The sequence below is a fragment of the Myripristis murdjan genome, chromosome 1 (assembly GCF_902150065.1).
Source record: "Myripristis murdjan chromosome 1, fMyrMur1.1, whole genome shotgun sequence".
NCBI lineage: Eukaryota > Metazoa > Chordata > Actinopteri > Holocentriformes > Holocentridae > Myripristis > Myripristis murdjan.
Window position 1 is genome coordinate 19,948,683 of NC_043980.1, and position 25,451 is coordinate 19,974,133.

A 25,451-nucleotide genomic window follows, 5' to 3' on the forward strand; every position below is an offset into this window, starting at 1 on the left:
CCATTTGGTGATTATAAACCAAAACATGACAACTGTAAAAGAGATTTTAATCTCAATGAGTATTTTACCTGGTAAAATACAGGTTGAATAAAATAAATAAATGAAATAATTAAACACTTTACAATATATTGCACATGGAGACACACTAAACAGCAATGAAAAGATAGATATGAGTCCCTGGGAAGAGTCTAATTTCAACTATGTTGCTGGATGTGTAAATATTTCCATTGTTCCCAAATGGTGGTAACTCGCTGCAGTGTGTTGCTATCTCCCATCAGAAAGGGACATTTTTCAGTGTAACGACTCTGGTATGATGGAAAACCAGACAACCAGACAGGCATGTGATAGGTATTTCCTAAGGAAAAAGAAAAAATGCTGGCCACTGGCTTTGAATTGTTATCTCTATGTTCCTTAGACCTGTGCCTTAACCACTGCACTACTGTGCTTTGGTGCTGATGCCACCAATAACTTGTGTCATATAACAAAGATGAACACCTTAGGCATCAAAAACAAGAATGATGAAAACAGATAAAACAACAAAACTGACTAATAAATGACAGATAAAGGCTAACAATCTGGGCCACATTTGGATAAACAGCTGAGTCACTGGCAGAGCAGCATGTCAATCCTACCTGACCCTGTAAAAAGGGCATGTGATTGGACTGTAAGTTGCTTTAGCAGAGAGCAAACAATAGGTTTACAGCAAATTCCACTTCCTCCAGGGCCCCGTTTTTTATTATATGTTATTTATTTATTCATATGTTATTTATTTATTTGACTGCTTTTTTCAGTTTTTCTGTTTTGGAGTTTCAGACCAGAGCCACAAGATAATGCTTCATACTTCATGTGACTCGGGCTTGCAGCTGTGTGGGCAGAAAAGAAGGTGCTGTAAGCGCTGAAGAACGATCTGAACCACATGTGCAAATGCACATCTGCAAAGATTCCAAAAGTTTCAAAACTTTTATCTCAACGTATGCGCACCAGTTTGTAGCTCACCATTTATAATGTTTCAAACCAAATAAACAACTAATACACTGAGAGAACAGCGACAAATTTGAATCTCTGAAAATGTGTTGGAAAAACACTGTAAAAAGTGCTGCAGTTGTGAGGAGTGAAAACTCAATCACAAAATCATGTCTGCAGAGATCTGAATTTTTTTCAGCCTATCTAAACATTATGTAGGCCTTCAAAACTTAACTTAACTTCAAGATTGCAAGACCAGTTTGATTAGTTTTCAAGCTCTGAGTTTCAACCTTTCAAAGCTTGGTTTTAGTTTTGAAATATGACATTGTATTTATCCCATACAAACAGAGAGAATAACGTGGCTAAAAAAAACATTTATCACTATAGGCCTATTACTATTTATTTTTCACCAAGCTCCTGAGGTTGAATGTGTAGTGTAGGCTTTAGCAGCAGCTGCATCCACAAAAGGTATTTATTTGCTACTCTGACATGTGATCTATATAGCTGAATAGCTAGGACAGTGGCAGACACAAAAAGTCTAAGGCCTGTGAAGGCCATTAGGGACAAAAGTATCCAACTTTCATGATCAAATAAACACAGGAAGTAGGAGTTGCCACTGTCTGCAGAGTTTTCTGAAATATTCTACATCTGACGTTACTAGTAGTTACCAAAAGTAGATGTTTTAGCCCTCTTGTTACTTTTTGGTATATTAAATAAATAGGCCACAAACTCTCAAAAATTAATGGATTGTGACATGGCTCTGCTAATGATACTAATCTGTAAAGAGAATATTGACAAAAATGGACCCAACCAGCTTCATTATCAAGTGAGTTCCACAAGAAAATGGATGGTCTTTAAAGTTACCTGCATATTTAAATAAACGCTGTTCAACTTTAACCTTCATGTACAAGACTGTGGGCTGAATTAGCTCCAAGTCACCTTTTCATGTTAACACTAAAGTCCATGACTGTTCTCCCTTTGCATTAATCTCTGTGACAATTTAGTCCTAAAATAGCATTGCATGTACATTAACACAAGCAGTAATTGGTCTCTGCAGACTCACGCTACCATTACAATAGTAGCAAAATAACTGTTGCATGCTGAGTCTCTATGATATCAATAGGCACTGACAGATCATTACTAAAGTATTAATACTTCCAATCCTTCATTAATGAAATGTTTCTATTTACCCATTTACACTGTAAAAAACGGAAATCAAAGATTTCCCCCTTTATTGCAGACAATATGACTTAATATCAATAGCTCTATCTCTGTCAGGATAGCCTTGGTATTGCTTAGTACCGAGTCAATAAGAAAATCCGCAGCATGGCATACAGTAGCGCTGAGTAGTACAAATGCTGGACATAAAGAAGTGATTGGATGGCCATCAGGTGCAGCATTTGCTACTTAACATGGCATTCTACCATGGAGTGAAACTTCCTGTTTGTGGCCTGTGGCACTATTGATCAGATTAACCCATCAATCGAGAACCACTGTTTATCCACTGTTGTCACTAGTGAGTGCTGAGGAGGGAAAATTTTGGACAGCGGTGAATGAATAGACCTAGTTTGTCCTCCTCATATGGTCACAAAACTCTCTTGTTCCCAAGATTATTTGGACTCTGGATAAACTAAACGAGAGAGAAATAAATAAATACATAAATAAATAAGATAAATTCACATGACTTACTGTTTGGGGCAAGTTTACTTTTGACTCTTGAACTGAATAATGCAATGTAATCGCATAGGAATAGTTTTCCAAATTGATTGTTCTGTAGTCACACAAAAGTCAGTTTTCACACGCACACTTAAGGATGTATATATATAAAAAAATAAACATGATGTGAAAATGTGTCTTTGTAGTTTTAACCTTTTGTTTTCCTACTTTGTGTCTATCTTTTTTTAATTTCATTCCATTAATTATTTAAATATACACAGAACAGAACTAATACATGACAAATGAGTCAGAAATAAAGTTTTATGCTGAAGTGGTCTATCAAAAAAACTTGAATTATGTCAACTGGAATGCCTTCATAAATTATTCACAAAAAAAAGTGCTATTGTGTGTAATGATGCTGCACAATTAATTGTTGTGGTGCCTTCTGCACTCCACCAGCTGCTGTGGAGATGCTGCAGGGCTCACAGTTACCCTGAGCACCAGGGTCCCCCATTTCTACATTTCAATATCACAATGTGTAAATAGTTAATAAATAAATAAACTAATAAATAAATAAATTAATTAATTAATTAATAAAAGTGCAGCCTGCTTGCTGTTCAGAAATTATATAGTATATTAATGTGAGAGATGTGTGAGAAATGTGTGGCTATAAAACTGATATTATTTATATTAGGCTTTGAATCTTAAGAGATGGATAGATAGATACTTTATTCATCCCGCAGGAAATTCGCTTAAGTCAACTATTTACCATAGCAACCTGAAATGGAGTCAGAGTCCCCCTCATTTACTGAAAAAAAAATCCAAATATTAAGTTTCTTCACCTTTTAGGGTGAAATCTATGCAACGCTTTATGCATGCGGCAAGGCAAGATCTCCCATCACAGCCAAGGAACACTGTATCAGTTTTCTCTGGGTTCTTCATCACCTCCCTGACCAACAGCCTCTATGGTCAGTTTGGTGGGAGGACCAGCTGTCGAAAGAGACTAGGTAGTTTTGATGGAGCATGCTCTTGTGAACTCCCAACACATAAGAAATCATTTTATACCCTTTCCCAGATCTGTGCCTCCTTGCAATTTTGTTTCTGAATTCTCTGAAAAGTTCCCAAGATGTCATAGTGCAGTTTCTGCTTTGACATATACTAACATCTGTGAAAATATGAGAGCATTCCATTTGGCTAAAATGCATCTTATCCTCCTTAAGTCCTTGCTGACTTAAGATCCAAAAATTAGCTTTCAGCATTAAAGATGTTCATACATACAGTAGCCTATGTATCTCATTGCTTCAGTTCTCAAATGAGGTGCGATCAAAAAGAATGATTTAAGATTACTGGCCCGCCTATATAAGCCCACCTCATTTCCATCAGAAATGCCCAGAAAAAAAAGGGAAAAGAAAACCCATAGTTGTAAGTACCTGAGCACAAACTATTAAGCCATCTAGTCTCCAAAGAGTAATAAGTCTTAGCCTAATGTGCATTAAGGGTTATGTCAAATGCTGAAATGCTAGCAGCTCTGTTTGAGATGTAGGATGTAAGATTTTGTGCCTTTAGGCAAAAGTAACTGAGGTGTCACATAATGTGATTATGGGAACAGAGGAGACATAGCAGCTGATAAATCTCTGCACTGAAAATCTTCACAGGGAATATTTCTGTCTTCTCTGGGTGACCTATTTGTTTGCTGTGTTTGAAAACCTTGATGTTTCTCTCATTTTGTAGTAATCTTTCTTGTGAATTGTGTTTGTGTGGGTTGCCATGAAATTTCCCTTCAAGGATAATACATTTTTACTAAACCTCATTAACAGCCTTTCATTGTCTATTTTGCACATAATGTTCTTACAGCTAGCTCTATGGTAATTTAGGGGCATAAAAAAGAATAAAACTTTGGTTCACTGTTACTGAGCTGTCAGCCTACATGCTCATTGCCTAACCAAGTTGCAAAAAGAAAGAAAAAAAAAAAAAAAGTTTGGCAAAAGCAGCCTTCAGCTAGAATATTTCTTTTCTTTTGGTATGGCCACCTGGGGTCTAAGAATAAAAATAGACTATCCAGAATTATCAACATGGCCAGAGCAGAGTCAATTAGGATGTATATGTAGAATGTAGGTGAAACAAAAAGCTGGCAATATTGTGTCTGATCCCATTCATCCCCCCTTTAAAAGAATTCATAAAACTGCCCTCAAGAAGATGTTGTAGAGCCACTGCAACAACCCAGAACTTTTACATAAAATATTTCATACTATATGCAGTAACTCTGCTAAACTCGTAAACACCATTCATACTGTAACTGTGTCTCTTATTGTTGTTTGTACTATGCATGTTGTGTTTGTGTAATTTATACATTTTTTGTGATTTTCTGGGGGGTCTGAGGGCACTGTACAGTGATTTCATATAGTCTATTGGCTTTCTGCAATCCAAATGAGGGGAAACCTTTATAGTAACCGGGAATTAAAATCCCTGCAGACTTGTCTTCCTGACAATTTATTTTGGCTTTTGGCCAAGAGATGACCTAAAAATAACTGTGAGAGGAAATACAGGAGCTGGCTTAGGCAGGGTTGATCTGTCTCCTCACAACCTGGAGACTGTTCACTTCTACTGTTATCTATCTATCTATCTATCTATCTATCTATCTATCTATCTATCTATATCTGTGAGTGTGTGTATGTGTGTGTGTGTGTGTGTGTGTGTGTGTGTGTGTGTGTGTGTGTGTCAGAGGAAATCTGGCTTTGGTAGAAGCACTCTCTTTACTGTATTTAATTCCATGTTTGTGGTTATGATACTCAATTTGTATTGCATTTACAGCTCAGTAGAGTAAATTGCTATTATAGCATTTATGAAATCTATTATTGGACAACTAGTCCATTACATTCATTGAAACACTTTCTAAAGTTAGAATTATCAACTATTCATTATTAATGAAGAATTCCAGTATAAAGAAATGCTGAAACTAAATTAAGAGAAGGGTAAGACAAAGACTATGCAAAGTAATGCTAGACACTCACAAAAATATTCAAATGAATGCAGACAAAAGTACTACAAGGGGATAAAAAGAAATCAGGGGACACCATACAAAAACAATACAAACAAAGCAAACTCCATTGAGACATGAAATTAATGAAGGAACTCTTGGGACTAAGTAGGAGGGGGTGGAGGTGGCGTAGGCCGGGGATCAAGAATAGATGATGCAAATAAAACATCTCTAGGTCCATTGAGGAAGTAAATGTGCAAAACAAAACCAAATGAAGTTTTCTGAAAAGAATGTCAACACTTGAGGGCCAGCATTCAGATGTATAGATTATTGCTGCAAAATAGAGATTAACATTGAATTATGTGATCTAAGGACAGATAGTGGCACTGGAGGCCCATGAGTAAAACAAAAAACTAATCTGAAAAAAGAAAAAAAGTAAATAAACCTTGTCCCTTTGTGCCCTTCTTTAGCAAAGCAATGCAGTTCAGATAAGGCAGTGCCCTTCATTATTCCATCGCTGTTCATCTGTAGACCTGCTCAGGAAAAGACTCCATAGTGAAGTCAAGGTCAAAGACAGAACTCATTCTGACATTAGAACAGTGATGGAGCGTGACGTCCTTTTGATGTCCATGAGTAGATGGCAAATGTACATTCTCATTGCAGTGGCCATAAAGAGGGACCCTGGCAATATTAAAAGATGGGTATTCATCTTGTGGTTCAATTAACAAGAGCATGTCAGAGTATGGGCTGCACTAATATAATGGAAAGCTGAGGGTCTATTGTTAATGGCAGCAGTGGCGATGATCATCGATGATGGTTTAATAATTTTATATTAGTTTTTACCTATTTTTAGGGGGGCCCTGTCAGGCAAAGGCCCTTGGAATTGTCCTAACTTTTCCCCCATATATGGCGCCCCTGAATGCAGAGGCTGATTCAAGGAAATATACAGAAAAAAAACAGATGCAGACATAGGGCTCTAGTTTCGCAGACCAGGCGAGGCGGGGGCGTAGCGCAGATGCGCTTCGCCAACTGGGTGTGGCCAGGCGGATTTTCCAAGTTTGGCACGCCGTTCTCGGTGGCGCAAGTACTCCGCCATCCCTCCTACTGGCAGAGAGGAGGAGAGAAGGCGTGGAGTGGGTTTGACACAGCCGATTCACATGTAACCAATCAAATGAGCCCCTGTCCTTGCCTTTAAAATGCGCTGCGTGAAGGCGTAATGAAAGTTTACACAGCTGACATGGAGGTCTACTGCCGCAGGCGGAGCGGAGCTCAGGAGACAGGCGCGGAACGGAGACCGGCGAGCAGTGCGGACACGTCACCAAAACCTCACAGGCAGGCTTCCGGAATGTCAGGCACATGAACAATGCAATAAATACCGAAAAAAACACTATTCAATGCTACGATCACAATCAGCACATACATATATCTCCATATCAACTGTCCCGTCACAGCTGATGTCAGATCAAAGGAGAATGGCACCGTTTGTGCTGATTGTGAGGTTTTGGTGATGTGCGCCAGGCAGCCACACTTCCACTGCGCCGGCTCCGCTCTGCCTTGCGCTGAAAGTAGACGTGGTTTCAGATGGCGAGCTTTTGGCGCACCTCGGCGAAGCCTTTTGGCACGAAACTGTCACTGCGCCAAGCCGAATCTGTCGGCACCTCCCCCCGCTGCGCCACCACTCCCATCTCGGTGAACCTCCGCCTGCGAAACTTGGAACCTGTCCGCCTCAGCCGTTTCGCCGGTCGAAACTAGCTCTGCGCGGGGTTCGCCTCACTGCGCCACCCCGCGCTGCGCCGGGAAACTAGAGCCCATAGAGTTAGTAGGAAAAGGCATAGTATACATGCATCAGGATTGATTGGTCAGTCAGGATTATGTACTTCTGATTATAGTCAACCTTGGAAAGTAATGAGTGTCATGGACAAAGCCTGAACTAACAGTTTGATGACACTGGGATACCCACAACCCCATTATCTCTCAAACCCTGAAGGAAAGAAGAAAGCTCTATTTCTCTGTGCATCCCTTTAGCCTGTTTAACTGCTTTCAATTTCCCTCCTCCACTTCTCATCACTTTCTCCTGATAAATAGGGACAGAGATGTCTGGAATTAGAAAACCTCTGGGTGAAGTTAAGTTAAAATATCATAATTACAAATAAGGTAAAGCTTGTCAGAAGTTGTATGTTCACACCCGGAGCATCAGGGGGGCAGTAAAGAGCCTTTTGTCTGCCTGCCAAAAAACCATCTCATGCTGTACCATTTAGATGAGGAAATTAGAATGTGTTTGTGTGTGTGTACATGGGAGAGGGTGTGTGTGGATGTGTGTGTGTGCATATATATAGGTGAGCAACTGTTTGAGGATGGTATACAAGAGGACACGTCCGACTCAAAAGGCCCAATTTAATTTGGGGGTCATGGAGTATGTCTTTCCTCAACTACAGTGACAGGTTTATTGCATTATACTTCACACATCCGCTACATCTCTTTCAGCCAATGAAACAGCCTGCTTCGTAATTAGTGGCTTCCTGTCGCTGGCCAGGATGGTGCTAATGAGTATGATGTGATTAGGAGGGGCCTTGGGGTGAGTCTGGCCTCTCTCTGAGGTGAGCAGAGAATAACAGTGGAGGAAGGAGAGACAGACTATGGAGGCTGAGTGGAACAAGATGAAACAGAAACAAAGCAGGCGTGAATAGGGGCAGTTTTCCCCTCAGCACTGTTGATCACATCCAAACTCCAGGCTAATGGCTTGAGACAGATCCTCCCTGACATCATGAAGATGACTGCTGAGGTAATGATAAAGACGATGATTGCAGTGGCATTGATCATGATGGTAATTACTGTATTAGATGGTTGGGATGATAGTACTTATGATGATGATGTTGACTATAACGTTAATAATGATGATGATAGCAATGAAAATGATATTGCTAGCAATGCTTGGAAGGAAACTTATTAGCTAATTAGCTTGTGATGACCAATAATGGTGTAAACCCACCTTGGCAGGAGGACAACATTGTATGCACATACATTTATCACTACATGACATCTGACATTACTACCCCTTGCACTATTTTGTGATGGGATGTTCACATCAGCAATCAACTAGTATACTATCTCAAAACACCCTAGCAACCACCTTGCAACACACTAGCAACCATCTAGCAACAACCTTGCAACCACCCAGTAACACTGCAAACCAGCTGATCACACTGTTTCCACTACAGACAGGCCAGACTGGTTTGGATCATATAAGTTTAAAAAAAAAAAAAAAAAAAAAAAAAAAGAGAGAGAGAGAGAGAGAGAGAGAGAGAGAAAGAGAGAGAGAGAGAGAGAGAGAGAGAGAGAGAGAGAGAGAGAGAGAGAGTACAAAATCTGAGAAAATTCTGAACAATGGTGTTCCTATGCAAAATTTCTTCAGAAAAACTCAATGTTAAACTTTAGGTCTTGATTTATGTAGTTATTTCCATCACTCTAACCCTTTTTGTATCTCTGCAGAACCATTATAACTTACTCAGTTCATGTTTTCCCCTCAGCAATATTGAGAATATTTGAAAGTTTAACAGTTACATGATAAATGCTCTTGTTGGAGAAGCACTGCAGAGTTCTGTGAGGCTGAGGCCTGTGAAAGTCATTTACAAAAGTGAAATAACCGGCTGGATATGATACAGAGGCATCTAAAGTGGGCGTACTATACCCATTTCAAAGTATATGCATAGTACTTAATCTTCAACACTCTAAACAAGATCATCCCCCAGAGATATTTGGGAGGTAAATGGTACTTCACAGGACCTTTACTATTTGTAGAACAGGGTTGAAACTGTAATAGTTTTTCATCAGTGGCACCATGCACTGTTTATGGCTTCAAAGGAGAATCAAGAAGTTCTTCAAAGTGGTTCTGTGGCTTTCAAGTGGATCTATATGAAGTGTTGCAGCTAAAAAAAAAAAAAAAAATCATGGTATATACAATAGATAAAGAAGATAAGGACACAACCCTATCTTTGGGGGTCTTACCCTATCTTTGAAACTAAGCAAGGGGAAACCTTTGCAAAAACAGTCACACACAGAGTTTCAAAATAGGGGGTTGAAAGGTAGCGCTTGCCCAGTATCCTCTTATACCACCAGTGTGTAATATGACCCCTTTAACCCAACTCACCCACCCAACCCCCTGACCACACCTGCAGCAAACATACACAAAAGCATTTTGCCAGTCCAGTAATGTACTTACAGCATCACGTGTCCCTTCGCATTTTTAGGAGTAATTAAACACCGATATTTGGCATGATGGTGTGGACTGCAACAAATCACCAGTAGTATCATGAGGTTTCATATTACAGAGCATGACACACAGCTGGTTTGTATGTGTGAAGTGTGTGATGGGTGCAGCTAGGTTATGCCAGCTATATTGAGATGCACAAGGAATTCCTAACCCAGTGATTCTAATAACCCAGTTTTAAGTCCACCAATTCAAATGTAGTAACTCATTAGAATAACATGTTTATTATTGCCATTACTACTACTACTACTACTGATTTCTTTCCTCTGTGTTAGAAGTATCTTAAGTCCAACTGGGAACGAAGTACCTGGCATCTGTCCACCTTTTCATTCCATCTGTGTGTGGGACATGACAGGTGGACAGGAATATTTTATTCATTGATTTATTCATAGCAACAGGGTTGCTCGATCACATTGTATCAAGAATACAAGTAAGCCGTTCAACCTGGATATGTCCTTAACCAGAGTACAACCAATAGCTGTGTTACTCTGTGCATGTAAATGTAGACTTTGTAATATTGGGCATGCTGTGGGAAAGTGTTAGAAAGCTAAATGGACTGTGTTTCTGCTCGCTTACCACACTGCAAATAATTTAATAACCTTTACCCAGCGTCTGAAAGAAAAGCTATTTGTATGTCATGTCAGCCAGTGGAAATAAAGGCATGAATATAAAGACTGCGGCAAATTCCAAAGTACTGTGTTGTGTGTGTGTGTGTGTGTGTGTGTGTGTGTGTGTGTGTGTGTGTGTGTGTGTGTGTGCGCATGTGTGCGTGCATTTGGATATGGGCAATATGTCAGTAACATGTACTTGGAAGCATTTTGTTTCTTTGTCACTACAGTGATTTTAAGATTTTGACAGCATACTAAACAAACACTATCTTGTTCTTAAAATAAACAGGAGATTAAATTCGATTTTATATGGTCATCGCCAGTAAGACATCACAACTTTTAATTTTGTTAGAACCGTGTGTGTGTGTGTGTCTTTCTGTGCATCTGTGTCTTCTTATAATCAGACAGATAGGGTATCAATAAACTCAAACTTCTCAAAATAAAAAAAAAAAAAAAAAAAAAAAAAATCAAACTTTTTTGTATCTCAGGTTTGATTTCTAACATGGCCATTTAGCATTTATATGTATTGTACATGTCCTCTAAGTTCTCCTGTTAAAATCTCATAGGCAGGGTTTGTGTATACCCACAATGCCTCTTAGGACTGACTGAACCATAACATGATGCTCTGAGTTGCATTGCTCACAGATTTGAACATACTGAAGCTCTTAAGGGCAATATTGACATGGTGAGAGAGAAGAGCTATGCGTGTGTATGTACTGCCATGTTTAATTTATGACTGACCTCCACCAGCTTGTTGGCATGTTCGCGAAACACCTGGGCATATTCCTTGACCTCCTTCTCATTACCGCTCTTAGCCGCCTCAATGAGCACCAGCAGAGGGACGTTGGTTTCCAGGAAAGAGTCTGAGATGTGGTCCATCACCGCCTTCCTCAACTGGGAACAGAGAGAGAGAGAGAGAGAGAGAGAGATTTGAGGTGGTAGATGGGATGTCATATTTTTTTAAACTCAATTTTAAATTTAGCAATGATTACACTACACTTAGCAAAGTAACAAATTTAACATAAGATGACAGGGGTGAAAAGACAAGACAGGACAGTGACAACTTGGACCAGAGGGAGCTGAGGGAAAGGGAGTGAGAGCTCAGAAGACAGGGGTGTAAAATACTAGTTTCTTTTCCCATAAAGCCTTTCTACTATGGCAGAGTTTGTGACTTAACTGTATATCTATGTTTATGGAATCATTCTGCTCAAAACTAGCAGGGGACTGGTTCTTTTATCAGACAGTAAATGGACACTGATGCTGCTTACAGGGATATCGAATAGTGAAAGAGACCAGAGGGACACGTATACAAACAACAAAAGACAAGTCCTTCATCTTATACAGAGGGGAAGTTGATATGATATGAGACCAGTAACCCAATGGACAAAAATATACTAGAGAACAAAAAGGATTCCACCACAGTAAGTAGCACCTGCACATTCATTTATTTTTAAACAATGTTTCAATAGTAAGAGAATGCCACAGTGTGAGCATTGTCTCTGACTTTTCAAGAAAGCACTATAATTATGACATTAAATCACAAATAGGCAACCATATGCCACAAACAGCAGAGTTTGCAGGCAGTTATTCGGTCTGCACACACACAAATGAGAAATGTAACACCAATGATTAACAATATGGATGTCACAAATTTGTTTGATTTCTGAAGCCATCTTTTATAATTAGCTGTAAAGCAGTGTGTTGCCATGCTCCTATATTAAAAAAATGTAGAAGGCAGCAGAAAGAGAGCGAGCAGGGCACACTAAACAACAAAATTCATATGTTGGTCTGTCAGACAAACTCATATACCCTCCACCAATTAAACACTTAATTGCCAGTTCAGAGTGAAAAGAGAACAATGGCGAATAATGGCTCCCTACAAGCAGATAATTCATCACTACTGTCTTTGAGAGGACACTTGATTTGGCCAGTCAAGTGGACATGACGGGTCTAAAAAAGCTGCAAACAAGCTTGCGCCCACATTCTCTGTATGTACAGTCCTTTCCTCAAACTTTCTAGTCTTGGATCACTGATCTGAAGTGACAGGTATGCCTACTGAGATATGTTGCAGGTCCTAAACATTGCGATTTTATTGCGGGCTGATATATTTTGACATTTTTGAATTGAGAGTGTTACATCTTTTTCACTCTGTAGAGCATAAATCTGTCACTGTAATCATGTAAACTTGCCACCCTGTTAGTCAGTGGACAGGGTGGGGCCTGGGAGTAGAAATAACTTCTTTATATCTTATTGAAACACGCTGTCAGACTCTTACCGGGGCAGAAAATAATTCTGGGAAAAATTCGATGATTGAAATTTGTGTCGGGAATAGAAAGCGGAAGAAAATTGACATTTTAATCAATATGTCAAATTCAATTCTGGTGCAGATCACATGGGAATGAAAGCCAAAGGCGTCATGTAATGATCTAGCCCTGTGTGCCCATAATGTAATCCTACAGTTTTAATGCACCCTGACCGTTGTCATAAAGGTGCTTCACTGAGTGCTTTTGTTTACAGGGCTTTTCTTGCAGCAACATCCTTTTTAGTATTCTCCTCCCTTTTGCCAGACATGGATTTGTCTGAATCCAGCTGAACGGTAAAAAGCCTGGCTGAAAAGAACACTTTCCTTTGGTGTGGATACGAGTGGAAATAAAATAAATAAATAAATAAATAAATAGCAGTTAAAAAAAAAAAAAAAAAAAGACTGGGTTGAGTCTGGATATCAGTATTAGACAGTGGTCACAAATAGTCTTCATGTATAAGTTGTGATTAATGAGTAACCACAGGCTGATGACTGCACGTAACATGAGTGTAGACTACATGTAAGATATTAGTACAGTAGGTCTCTGGAGACTACATGAATGCGCAGCAGTAAAACTGATTCTGGCAGTGCGTTTGGGTAGAGAAATGATACAGACGAGTGATTTCCTGAGTCGCAGTCTCTCCTGCACCATCAGCATTCTAATGCCCACACCACTCCCACAGAAATCCATCTTCAATCTTTCAGATCTCGGCTCCCTCATCGCCCCATCCCCACCGTCTCCCCTCTAATCTAACACTCCCTCTGTATTTCACCAACACTTAAAGGAAATAGACCCGGAATATCAATAAAAAAGCAAAGGTCCTCCTCATCGTAAGTCAGCGGGCCAGCTATCAGTTTCTCCTCCCCTGCAGTGCCACAATGGCAGAGTGCTGTGAATACATGGTGAAAAAAAGTGTTTAATATATTAATATGTTCAATTTATGTCCTGAGGAGAGGCTTTGTTCTTGAGAAATGCTCTGGCTGTTGGTATTCTATCCTCAGCTTCCTTTGTGGCCGTAAATTTTGAATTTCAGTGCACTATATCAGTGAACTTTTGGCAACATGTTAACTGTGGGAATGTCTTACAAATGTAGGGCAGTGAGATGAGCCAAAACTGCTGTCACAACAGATTGCTGTGGTGGTGTTTTTTTTTTTTTTTTTTTTAATTTTATTTTAGTTTAGATTAGTTTGTTTTTTTTATGTTAGAGATGGAACCTGCTGTAACATAAGCTTGCTTCTAGACTGCGAAAGAAATAACTTCTTGTCATATTTATATTTATATTCATATACACATATAGCTGCAAGATGTTATGAATTAAAAACAGGCATGAGAGACATTGGAAATTGTGTGCTTTGGTACAAACAGCTTTGCTTGCCCAGAATTTTGATCACTGAGAAATGAATATATAGCTCCTCTTCCTATTCCCCACCCTGTCTGTCTCTCATCTTTTTCTCTCTTCTCTTCCCATCCAGACAGAGGAGGTAGCCAAAGTTCACAGCAACTACTCCCACCTGATGTTGAAGTGGTTAACAAGAAGCTCTGTGAAATAATTAAGAGGATACATATGCTTAACAAAACTTGACAGATTAATATCTTTGTTGCTCACTACTAAGTGGGAGGGCTGTGTGGTCATGAAAGATGACATTAGCATTCATCAGGCATATTTTATTTTTTTTTTAAATGGGAGACATGTCTGCATTTTGTGGGATTAGACACCTGCTCTGTCACAATAACAAATGTATGAGGGAAACAATTGTAAAAATCCCCTAGTTTGTGTCTAAACAAAAACAAACAAATGAATTTATGCTGCCCACACTGTAGAAATGTAAAACTGTAAACAGACAAATGCATACAAAGGCAATCTCTTATTTGTGTACAATTCAACAAAGTGCCTATATACATGCAAATGGTCGAAAATAGGAATCTGAAAGGGAAAATGTCGCTGTATTTCTGTTATGTTTCACTTGTGATTCAGAACAGATAGCGGTAGGTACCTTAGGGTCAGTGAAGGAAAGTTTCTTATTAAAATGTCAAGAGCAATCACAGCATAAATGGCTCGAGTCGTGGCTGAGGGAAAACAGCCTGAGCAAATAAAAAATTAAGTAATAGCTTTCATATATATCTATCAGGGAGCACAGGAAAATGATTGGTGAGAGGAGAGTGGAGAAAATGAGAGGGGAAAGAGGGACCCACTGATCATAAATTGTCTGGAGGCCTGAATTTAGTCGATTCTTCATGGGTTATACATACAGCGCATATGTTTACTGGGTTTTTCTCATAGCAACTCTCTTTTTACTATTCACCTCCCCTCTGTCAGATATGGGCTTGTCTGAATCCAGCTCAACAGTAAAACGCCTGGCTGAACAAAGCGATTTCTTTTGGTGTGGATATGACTAGAAATTTTCATGTGTTTTCATGTATAAGTTATGATTAATGAGTAATCACATAGCATGAGTGCAGACTACATGTAAGTACAGTTAGTACAGTCAGTCTTTGAAGACCACATGAATTCCCAACAATAAAACTGATTCCGGAAGTGTGTTTGAGTGGAGAAATGATGTTGACAAGTGATTTTATTTATTTGTTTATTTTTTACTGTGAAAACGGTGTTGACTCAATTCCTTTTCAAATTGTGTTGGTTAAGCTCAGTGTTAAGTCAGACAAGAAAAACATTTTGAATAAGGTTGGGGTTAAGTATGAGGTTAAGATTTGGTAATTCAAACTTTTTTCTTTCTTTTTTTTCTTTTCTTTCTTTTCTTTTTTTTTTTTTTTTAGGGGAATATCTATCTGGGATCAGTGTCAACAAGCAACTTCACCCAGAAGCTCATGAACCCACTTTAAGTTGTTCAGTTGTGTGTAAGGGTATTATCATCTTTGAATAACTCCACATCATGAGGAGCCATGCATGGTAAATTAGGCTGCGGTGGGTCTGCACAAATCGCCTGATACTGGATTCTTTGGCCATAATAATGCAACGCAGTTCAATCATCAGACCTCACAATGCTACCCAGATAGTTACCCATGTATATCAGATCCATCACTGTGTTTAACCATAAACATACCTTGTAAAATGAAGACATCTAATAGCGCTCTCCAGATGTAAGCTTATATTTAATATTTAATATTACTTTCTTCCATTGCTGAGATCATAATTTTACATTTTACATATTTTCTTACATATTTTAGAAGTGCTACTAAAATAAAATGATCATGATTATTATTTTTATTACTATTATTGTTATTATCACCTGCCTAAATTTGCTATGTTTATATCCACAATTCATTTACTTAAGTCTATCAACAGGTCAGTGTTTGTGAAAATAGTTATGTACTGTATTTTTCTTTCCAGTGCCTGAGATCCCAGAGACAGAATTTACACCTCTCCACCTAATGATGCTTTAATGCATAGCCTCAAATCAGCGAGTAGAGGAAAAAGATTAAACGGCTTCAAGAATGATCTCAAATTGTTGGTCTAAACAATGAGCTACAGCTGACAAGATACGTGGCAGCTGTTCCTCCTAACGTGATAACTCCAAACAATTAGAAACAGCTGTACTAATCAGCAAACTAATGGCAGAAATGGAAATCATTTCAATGCCCACCCATCCCCAACCCCTTCAAAAAAAAAAAAAAAAAAAAAAAAATTACAATATGTGAGGCAATTGCTGTGCTATGGGGACATCCTGGAATCAGCCATCAGTCAAAACGGGGCCCAGAGAGATGGCTTGACAGATGCATTCATTACCGACAGGATGTCAGTGGATAGGAACACATGGCTCATTTTCAGCAACTTTGTCGGGTTAACTAACCCGTTGAATACTAATTAAAAAGAGGTGAGACATTTAAAGATACTGTATATGCTCAGCATTCGGGGCCTTCTACCCTGTCATCAAAGTTTCTAACAGCTGGAATTATAGTTTTTCTGTATATTTTCAATATCCTGCTTTCCACTATTTCCATTTACTTTTCCATTGTGTCATTCTTGACTTCCCTCCACATCTCATTCTGTTTTTTATCGCTTATAAAAAGTGTTTCTCTATAGCACTTGCCATTCTCAACTATGCTCATGGTCTCAGGAATGAAAATATCCACATTTACAGAAAATAACTTTTACTGCTTTTTTTTTTTTTTTTTTTTTTAAAGCACAGCAGAAGAAAGAAATGAATAGGTTTATCGGACTTCATCAGCATTTCCTCAGTGCAAAACTCTGGCAAAGGCTAAAGTGCTGAAACGTACTCAGTTCTGATGGCTGCTATACATTAAAATACCAGAGACACTTTCATAATAAAGGGAGACTAGGTACTAGGGTGCCGTCTTTAAAATGCCCCTGGACAGTAGGATTGTGACCATTAAGACCAGACACCTATCTCTTTGAATGGGCAGTTTAGTAGCTCTAGTGTTCTGACATGTCTATTAGCATTTGCTTTTCATATTCAGTGCCATTCTCAAATTGTTGACAAGATGAAGTCATACAATTTTCTCTGAACACATTAGTCCCATAGAAAAAAAAGTCATTTTTCACTTAGTGAGGCAAATATGCATGCTCGAGCCACAGCCCCAAGGAAAATAAATAAATAAATAAATCTAAAAAAAACCCAAAAGAGATTATTGCTTTTGGCTTTGCAGCAGCCCTTGTTGTTGCCATGGTAGCTATAAACAGTCGTATCACGCACAGCTGAGCCATAGAGATTGTTTGAAAATGCATACATTTGATTTTTACCTGTAACAATTCTGTGGTGTCCAGCAGGCTAACAGTAGTGTTCGCCATTTAGCTCTTGCCAATGCGTCATAAATATCAAATTTGTGCAGCTACACAAAATCTAAAAAGAGTGATTGCTTGATGTATCTATTTATTGTTTTTATTTTATATCTCTTTGTGATCTTTTTGTTATTAATGGTTTTATATGGTGCATATAGCTAATGCAATTTCATTGGAACTACTTGTAGTACAATGACAATAAAGGCTATTCTATTCTATTCTATTCTATTCTATGTTGTGTCTTGCACTGTTGTGCAGTCATCTTCAGCATTTCAGATTTTCCCATTGTAAACCGTTTCCTTTTATTATCAAAACTATTTTTGTGAAAGTGGACATGCCCTTTGCTACTGAATGAGCACACAAGTCTGCATCATCCTGTCCTCTAAAAATTAAGTGTACTGCTCCATGTCCTGTTGAGAAGCCAAACTGAACCTCTTGACCGTGAGTTCTTATCTACATGGCTCCTCGTCTTTTAAGTCACAACTTTAACAGCAATTAAAAGCCATGCAAACTGAGGTATAATTTTCTTCCAGTGTTATGGAGGTACCTCCGTCTAACACAACACTGTGGCCAAGCGAGTGCTGGCTTTGTGCTGAGGCTAATACGTAAGTCTGTGTAGCTGACAGCCTCAGATTGTCTTCACACAGCACTGTGAACTGCTTACTCTTCCATCTTAAAGAGGGAACACTGGGACATTAGGCTGTAAATAAGAGTCAGACTCTCTCCGGAGGCACAAGGTACTACTTATTCAGTGTGGTCTGTTAATGCATTTATGCAAAGCACTAATGCAGGGTATATGACCACGCCAGCTTAGTACATTACAAACCCAGGGGATGGGAGACTGGTAGAGTGGATGATACCTAAAAACATAGTATGTCATGGGATAGAGCATGATCTGGCTTGTTGCCAGGCTTGGTGGGAAGATATATTTCTAAATGGAAAATTTTCTATGGTAAGACAGAAAATGATTCTGTGTTCATCGTTTACTATAAACACATATGTTATTAAATATTCTAAGCTTAGAAAGTGTGGAAAGGAACAACAATCTTTTTGTTGGAGTTTGTGTGATAAATCAGGTAACTAAACACATTTTAACTATACATTTAACTGTACAAAAAATTTCAAAAAATAATCTGGAGGTCAGCTATATCCTATTTTGGCATGCCACTAAATAAGCTTTGAACTGAAGTGGCTTTGTATAGTGAGAAAAAAAAGCTTGACCCACTATTTTGCATAAGTCCTTCTGTCCATGGTATTAAATTTGACCTTTAATTATAACACCACTATTAGGCCAATCACACTTGTGTAGCAGGTTTTGCGTCAGCTGGACAACGATGTAGGAGTCTGGGTCTTTTCAAAGTTTGAACTTTGACCTGTAATTTCATCAAATGCCTGAACACTGGGACAAAACATGCCATCCCTTCGAGTTTGGTCAAAATCGCACCAGTGGTGTCTAACATATCCTGTTTGAGTTTGAAATTTTACTTTTAATTATAATACCCTTACTTGTGCCAATCACTTTATTTTTAGAACCCCCAAAACATTGCCAAGATACAGGATCACTCCATATTTCATCAAAATTGGAACAGCAGTTATAGCTTTTCAAAGTTACTCATTTTGTCTTTTAATTGCACTGTAGTATAGCAAGGCCAATAAGTATATTTTTTCAAAAGCCAAAACACAGTGCCAAAATCCATCCTTTCTACATTTTTTTGTTTTGTTTTGTTTTGTTTTTTGTTTTTTTAACTGGACAATTAGTATGTACAATATTGCCTGACATATCACACTTGCTTACATTGTTACACCCTTTTCCCTGCATTAAGGTAATAAGGTAAAACAATGTTGCACACGCCTGACAGCGTTATCTCATGGCTTGTTCGGTTTTCACCTGCTCCCTTTCTACAAACTCGGTAGATGTCATTGTGCACTTGTCTGTTCTAATATTTCATGACTCCTATTTGCCACTGAGGAGGCTGAGAGTGAAATGCATGTATGCACAACAGCGCTCCTCCCCTCAGGAAGGTCTTGTGTCTCTACATGGTACCACTCACTTGCTAAACTCAAAACTTGTTGACATAATTACAGTATCAGAGCTCTATATAATTCCTGCCTGTCTGCCGTGGGTTTGCCCTCCCCTTAGTCTCCCAGCTCATGCACACCGCCCATGCTGTCAAGCCAACCCTCTAGTCGATAGAAGATCCTGTCAGAGTGAGTACCACCTGCCAGACAGTCAGGGAGCACCACCAAACGCTCAGCAGGGGGGGAGAGTCATGGCCTCCCATCTGGAATGATCCTCTGCTCTTTAGAGGTCACTGGGGACATAACCACACCTACTCTCTGCAGGTAGTCACTATTGTCAATTTCCCCAAAGTGCTTTCCCTGCAAAAAAAATATTTTGCACTGTATGAAATGAGAGAGATTTATTTAGAAGTGAAACTTTATTCATGGCCCAAATCTACAGTCTTCATGCTTTACAAGTTGGTTTGCTTTTTTTCTAGAGAAAGAGTTGCTACTTCAAATGCACTCAAATTTTTTTGTAACATGATACATCAAATGAGCTGTATGACAATTTGATTTTTTTTTTTTTTTTTTTATTAAATACAATTTAAAATCCCCTTTAGAAGTAGACTTCACTGACCTGTCTATACACACTAAAGCATTATGTGCTGATTATTTGCTTTTCTGAAGTGTGATAAATCAACATTTTTGTCATATTCTGCAAGAACTGCTGGGGAAAAAAGCTCAAGGCTTAAGGTGAAGGTAGATTAATCATGCTTTCAACAGAGGATGAAAAAAAAATGTTTTTGATTTCTGACACAATATATTAGAGCAACTATTGGAGAAAAGCTTTGGAATTTGTAAATAAATAGCCTTGCTGCTTCTAGTTATGTCTGAATTTGAAAATAATGACTACACACATTTGGCTTTTTACTTCTACTTTATGAAGAGTTAGCTGACATTTAGTTCACTACCGAATAAAATTGTAAAATTCATGTTTTAAAAGTGAGAGCTTAGAGCTTTGAGTTGTTTAAATAAATAAATAAATAATTCACTCTTGATGATGTGAATCATGTGGTATCAAGCTTGAATGTCCACTCCAAGGACATTAGATACCCAGCAGGGGTAGCATGAACACAAATAATGGCAGTCACTCACCTGCCTACGCAGATCCCTGGTCTTCTTGGTCATCTTATCAATGGCTGAATTTAGTGGGTCACCTTTCTCTTTCCTGCCAGTCTGTGGAGAAACCAAAGACACCATATTTTCATATTATTGCAGTGATATTCCAAAACATTCACATGCTGTTGCATTTCATTTTTGACTCCAAACAGCACAGTAACAGCTGCACTGCACTGTATATATTTTGCTTGTTCTGAAAGTGAAATAATTGCAGCAACTGTTCAACACAAGGAGTATTTCAGCGCGGATAGTAATGAAAATGCAGCACATGATGGAACAGATGCGGACACAGTGAGGTGGCAATAAGGCTAGAATCACTGAAAAAAAAAAAAAAAATACACACATTTGACAGCCTAGAATGCCAACTAATATGCTCCATCCTGGCAAGTATTGTTATGCTCCACAATCCTCTTAATGCTTCTGCTCAGACATCATGGAAAACGGTGGGAGAATGTACACTTAGTCTTTCAGCTATTGGATTGCAATGTCTTACTTGGGATGGCAGCTTGGCCTGAAGGTTGGAGAGAGCATTTTAGTGTCTTGGAGCAACCCCACCCCCCAAAGGGGTGCCACATATGGCTCACTCTGCACTCAGAGCCCTCTGGTGAAATGCATTCGTGCAAGTGTATCTCACCAAGCAATGCAAAGTTGTGAATTACTAATTGTAAAAGAGATATTATATTTCAAGAGACTTCCTTGTTAAAGAAGAGATAAAAAAAAAAAAAAAGAAAATTAATTTGACAGGTTAACAGGTTTGATTTTGGACCATGTAAAAGAACAAGGTGGAGCTCAGCCACTCTTACAAGTCTGTGCCACCTATCTGACAAAAAAGGCATACGCAGGATGCCTGTATTCTTGAAAGCAAACCAACCTTGTACTGTATTACACAAGAGCTTGTAGCACACTAGCTTTTCTCAAGGGTCTTTAATTCTTACAAACTAGATGTCTGTTTTCGTCAGTGTGTTCCTTTAAAGTGAACGAATGCTCTGACAAGAAGTATTCTGCCTGTTAGGAAACAATTAAGAACGTGTTACACTGACTGCTATGCTGCAACCCCTCCCTCAAGTCCTCTCAATCAGAGAACCTGCAGCTGCTTCCAGTCACAAGTGTCACCACACCTCACACTAAATGACAATAAGCCTTCCCTCTGCCTTTCACTTTCCCTTCCTCTCTTATTTTTCCTCTGTCGATACTTCTCTTGGATATTGAGGATGGACTTCCGACTTGCAGAACTGCAGAATGTGTCTGTTAGCATGCTCTTGAACACAGCAATGACGTTCAGGAAATTATAGGCAATAGTGAGGTAAATATGGACTTGTATGGATGCACAGTGTAAACATTTGGCAACATATTTCATGAATTATCCTGCACAAGCTGTTTGGAGAAATCTGATCGGCATTTTCTGCATTTTTTTTTTCAAGCCAATAGAAAAATGCATGTGTCACTATGACACACAGCAAATGGAACTGCCAAACATTTTCTTTGAGTTCCAAAAAAGACCATAAAAATACTCAGAACATACAATTCAAGTGTCCTGAATCTAAACGACTGCAATGTAATTCTGAATGTCCAATATCTTCTCCAAGACTTTTGGCACTTACTCTCCACTGCACCAACTGTGGTTACAGTAGCAAGCAGATGTTGCCTTTAAATGCAATTGTGAGTATTGCAATAATGTGCAGAGCGAACAGCCAAATAAAGTGATAAATATAAGAAGTGAAGTTGGATTTTACATGATGACAAGATGTTTTTCTTTTGTTTTTATTTGACAAGGACAACAGATGACATATTGCCAAGTAATAGCCAGAAGCTATTCTCTGGTGCATCTGTAGTCCCTGAGCAGGAGCCAGCAACACATTCAAGTAAAATAATACAAAAACACAAACACCATGGTACAAAGCACATTAACTAACACATTATACAATAATTCTAATGACTGTACAGTGAAAAAAAGCACTAATGTAAATACACTATCTCCAGTCAGTAACAATCAATAACAGTGCATCATATGACATTCTCACTTCAAGTTTTAGGTGCCAAACAGCCATAAAATGTGAATTGAAATTAAAATATCAACTGATGCAAATCTCCTCTTCATCCTGCCATTTCAGCACAAACTAACGCTTTACCATTTGGTTTCTACAGTAGTCACCACAAAAGCTGCTTTTGTTTCAGGGTCCATTCTGTTCCATTTCTGACTAAAAAGTGAATACGCAACGAGTTGTATTCATGACTGTAAAACTTGGAATTATGAAAAATAAGGAGCTGCACAGCGCAACAGTTTGGCTTCAAAACACTTGGATTATGCTGTTTGGAATGATTTCATGGTCATTATTTTCCATTTGTGGAACTCTACAGAAATTGTTTCCACTCACTGAAGTTGATTTGGAGCAGGCAACCTAATTTGCTGTGTGTTATATTGACATTCAAACTTATTTATTATTTTATTTTATTTTATTTTTTTAATGTTATTCCCTAGTTCAAGCCATCTTGGCCACTGATTATGCACAAAATTTCATCATCAGCTTTACTATAGTGCTTGACATACCTCCAGGTCACTGAGAGCAATGCCATCCAGTGCACACATAGCTGTAGAGGTTATTGTGTTCAAAAGATGTGTTTTAATTGCTTTTTGGATTCAGCTGTTGGAGCTTACCCCTTGGCCCTGTTGTGTGTTTTGGACAGCAGCGCTGGAGGTACGAAAGCACTGTAGTGAAGTTAGTGATGAAATTTTCGAAACAATCATCACGATGGCAAAAACTAGGAAAAGTGCCAGGTAGAAATGAATGGAATTATACTTTAATTGAGTAACAGATTGTATGAGAGGGCGCCTTTCTCTCAAAGCAATACCAGCATGCAAAATTAGCTGTCTCGTTACTGGGCAACCATCTCCCAATTCTGCCCCACACAGCATGGTGGCAAACACTGTTACCCTTGTGAGAACAACCAACATGCTCGTAAGCCTTGCAGAAAAACAGGAACCTGGTGACATGGGGGACCATTGATCGGTGTCAGTAAGTGTTAGGAAGAGCAATTTTCAGAGGCACAGTGACCACACCTCTTTAACAACATGGTCAGACGGAATGGACTTTTCTAACGATTCAGTTGTTACCTGGTCGAATGCGACACAAAATCTTGTTGCTCATTTCTCTGTTATTACACCATTTCTGAGCCCTTTTGATAAACTGAGTGAACATTTCACATCTACATCTGTAACAAACAAAAAAACAAGACAGACCCTCCCACTGCACACTCCTTTCATAGCATATCGTAAGGTTAACATTCTTTGTAACGGTGCAAGTTGCAGTCAGAAATTACTCTCCATCAGTAGTAGCAGCAGAAAGGCAATGCCTCCCCAAGCTGTAATTTTTGGCCCCCCGTTAAACAGAGGCACCAGCCACTCACAAAAGATCATGAAACTATTTAAACCCTAATGTTGTGACAACCTGGCCCTTTTCCATGGGGTCTTATTTGGCTACTGAGCTCTGGCTGAACTCAGGGTTGTAGTTGTGTTGCATGTGGCAGCACAGCCACCAACTCCTGACAGTTAAAAGCAAAGGTTCAAACTCACCCTGTCTGCACCAGCACAACAATGGATTTGACAAAATAAATAAATAAATAAATAAATGAATGAATAAAATAAGGTGACAAACTGAGTAAAAATAAGCATATTGTCTGAGCATCTCCTTCCCTTTTGGATTTAGCCCACTGCAGAGAAGAAACAGGGATTACAAGCTCAACAAGCGCAATGGGGATGTGTGCCGTAGGGAAATCTGGTGTGTACACACATGTTCAAGGTCACTGATGTGAAAGTGCTGCTCCATGAAAAGAGCCTGTAGCCATAAAAACAGATATGATTCGTACTCCATGTAATGTATTGCTGTCTTGCCCTTGGCTAAGGCTCATATAGCATGAATTTTCCTCCATATAGATGTTAAGCATTAGGAATGAGTCATTTGTCTCCCAGCTCGCACTCCAGTCAGTCAGCCCTTCTAATAGCAATCACGCAATCACTTACTGTGAGCAATGCACCAAACTCAGAACAAAAAAAGCTTGCATTAATAATTTAAATGAATAAAATGCCAATGAATTGATCACATATTCAACACAGTAAACCAAGCTAAAATCCTGACAGTCAGGCAAGTGCATGTTTGTGGCATGCAGGGCCAGCTGTACAGAAATTTATGTTTGTGCTGCCAGTCATACCCCAGATCTAGGAGAGAGCATTCATACAAGCACTAACATATTTGGTCACATGCACAGAAAATCACACAAACACACACATACATACAGACACACACATACACACACACACACACACACACACACACACACACACACACACACACACACACACACGTGGGGGCTTGAACACATGCAGCAGAGAACATGGCAATATTAGTCACAGTGCTGCCTAGAGAGCCTCATGTCAATGTGTCATTTAGGCACCGGAGGGAGGCACAGGATTAAAGAAACTCACCACCAAAAATAAAAATGACTGTAACATTTCTGAGAGCTATTCAAATGTATTGTGTGATCTTAATGTAAATGAACTGACAAAACAAGAATATTGCAACAAATAACTCTAATGCCAGTATTCATGCCATAAGACATGCTGGGGTGAAAAGAAAAGAAAAAAAAAAAAAAAAAAAAAAAGAAAATCTGTACTCAACTGTGTTTTCTTTTTCAGAAAATCTGCTGGCCTTTTCAATCTTGCAGTCTTTCAATACGAGTTAGT

At 38.8% G+C, this 25,451-nt stretch overlaps 1 protein-coding gene across 2 annotated transcripts in view; it reads right to left on the reverse strand.

Annotated features, from left to right (window-relative positions):
* Positions 1-25,451, reverse strand: part of ctnna2 (catenin (cadherin-associated protein), alpha 2) — a 438,985-nt gene that overhangs the window by 62,563 nt on the left and 350,971 nt on the right. For both annotated transcript variants that reach the window (XM_030048073.1, XM_030048108.1), the window contains exons 8-9: positions 20,690-20,770; positions 11,213-11,365 (exon numbers count right to left, since the gene is read on the reverse strand). In XM_030048073.1, coding sequence (XP_029903933.1) covers positions 11,213-11,365; positions 20,690-20,770 — 234 coding nt within the window. The remainder of the gene's footprint in view (positions 1-11,212; positions 11,366-20,689; positions 20,771-25,451) is intronic.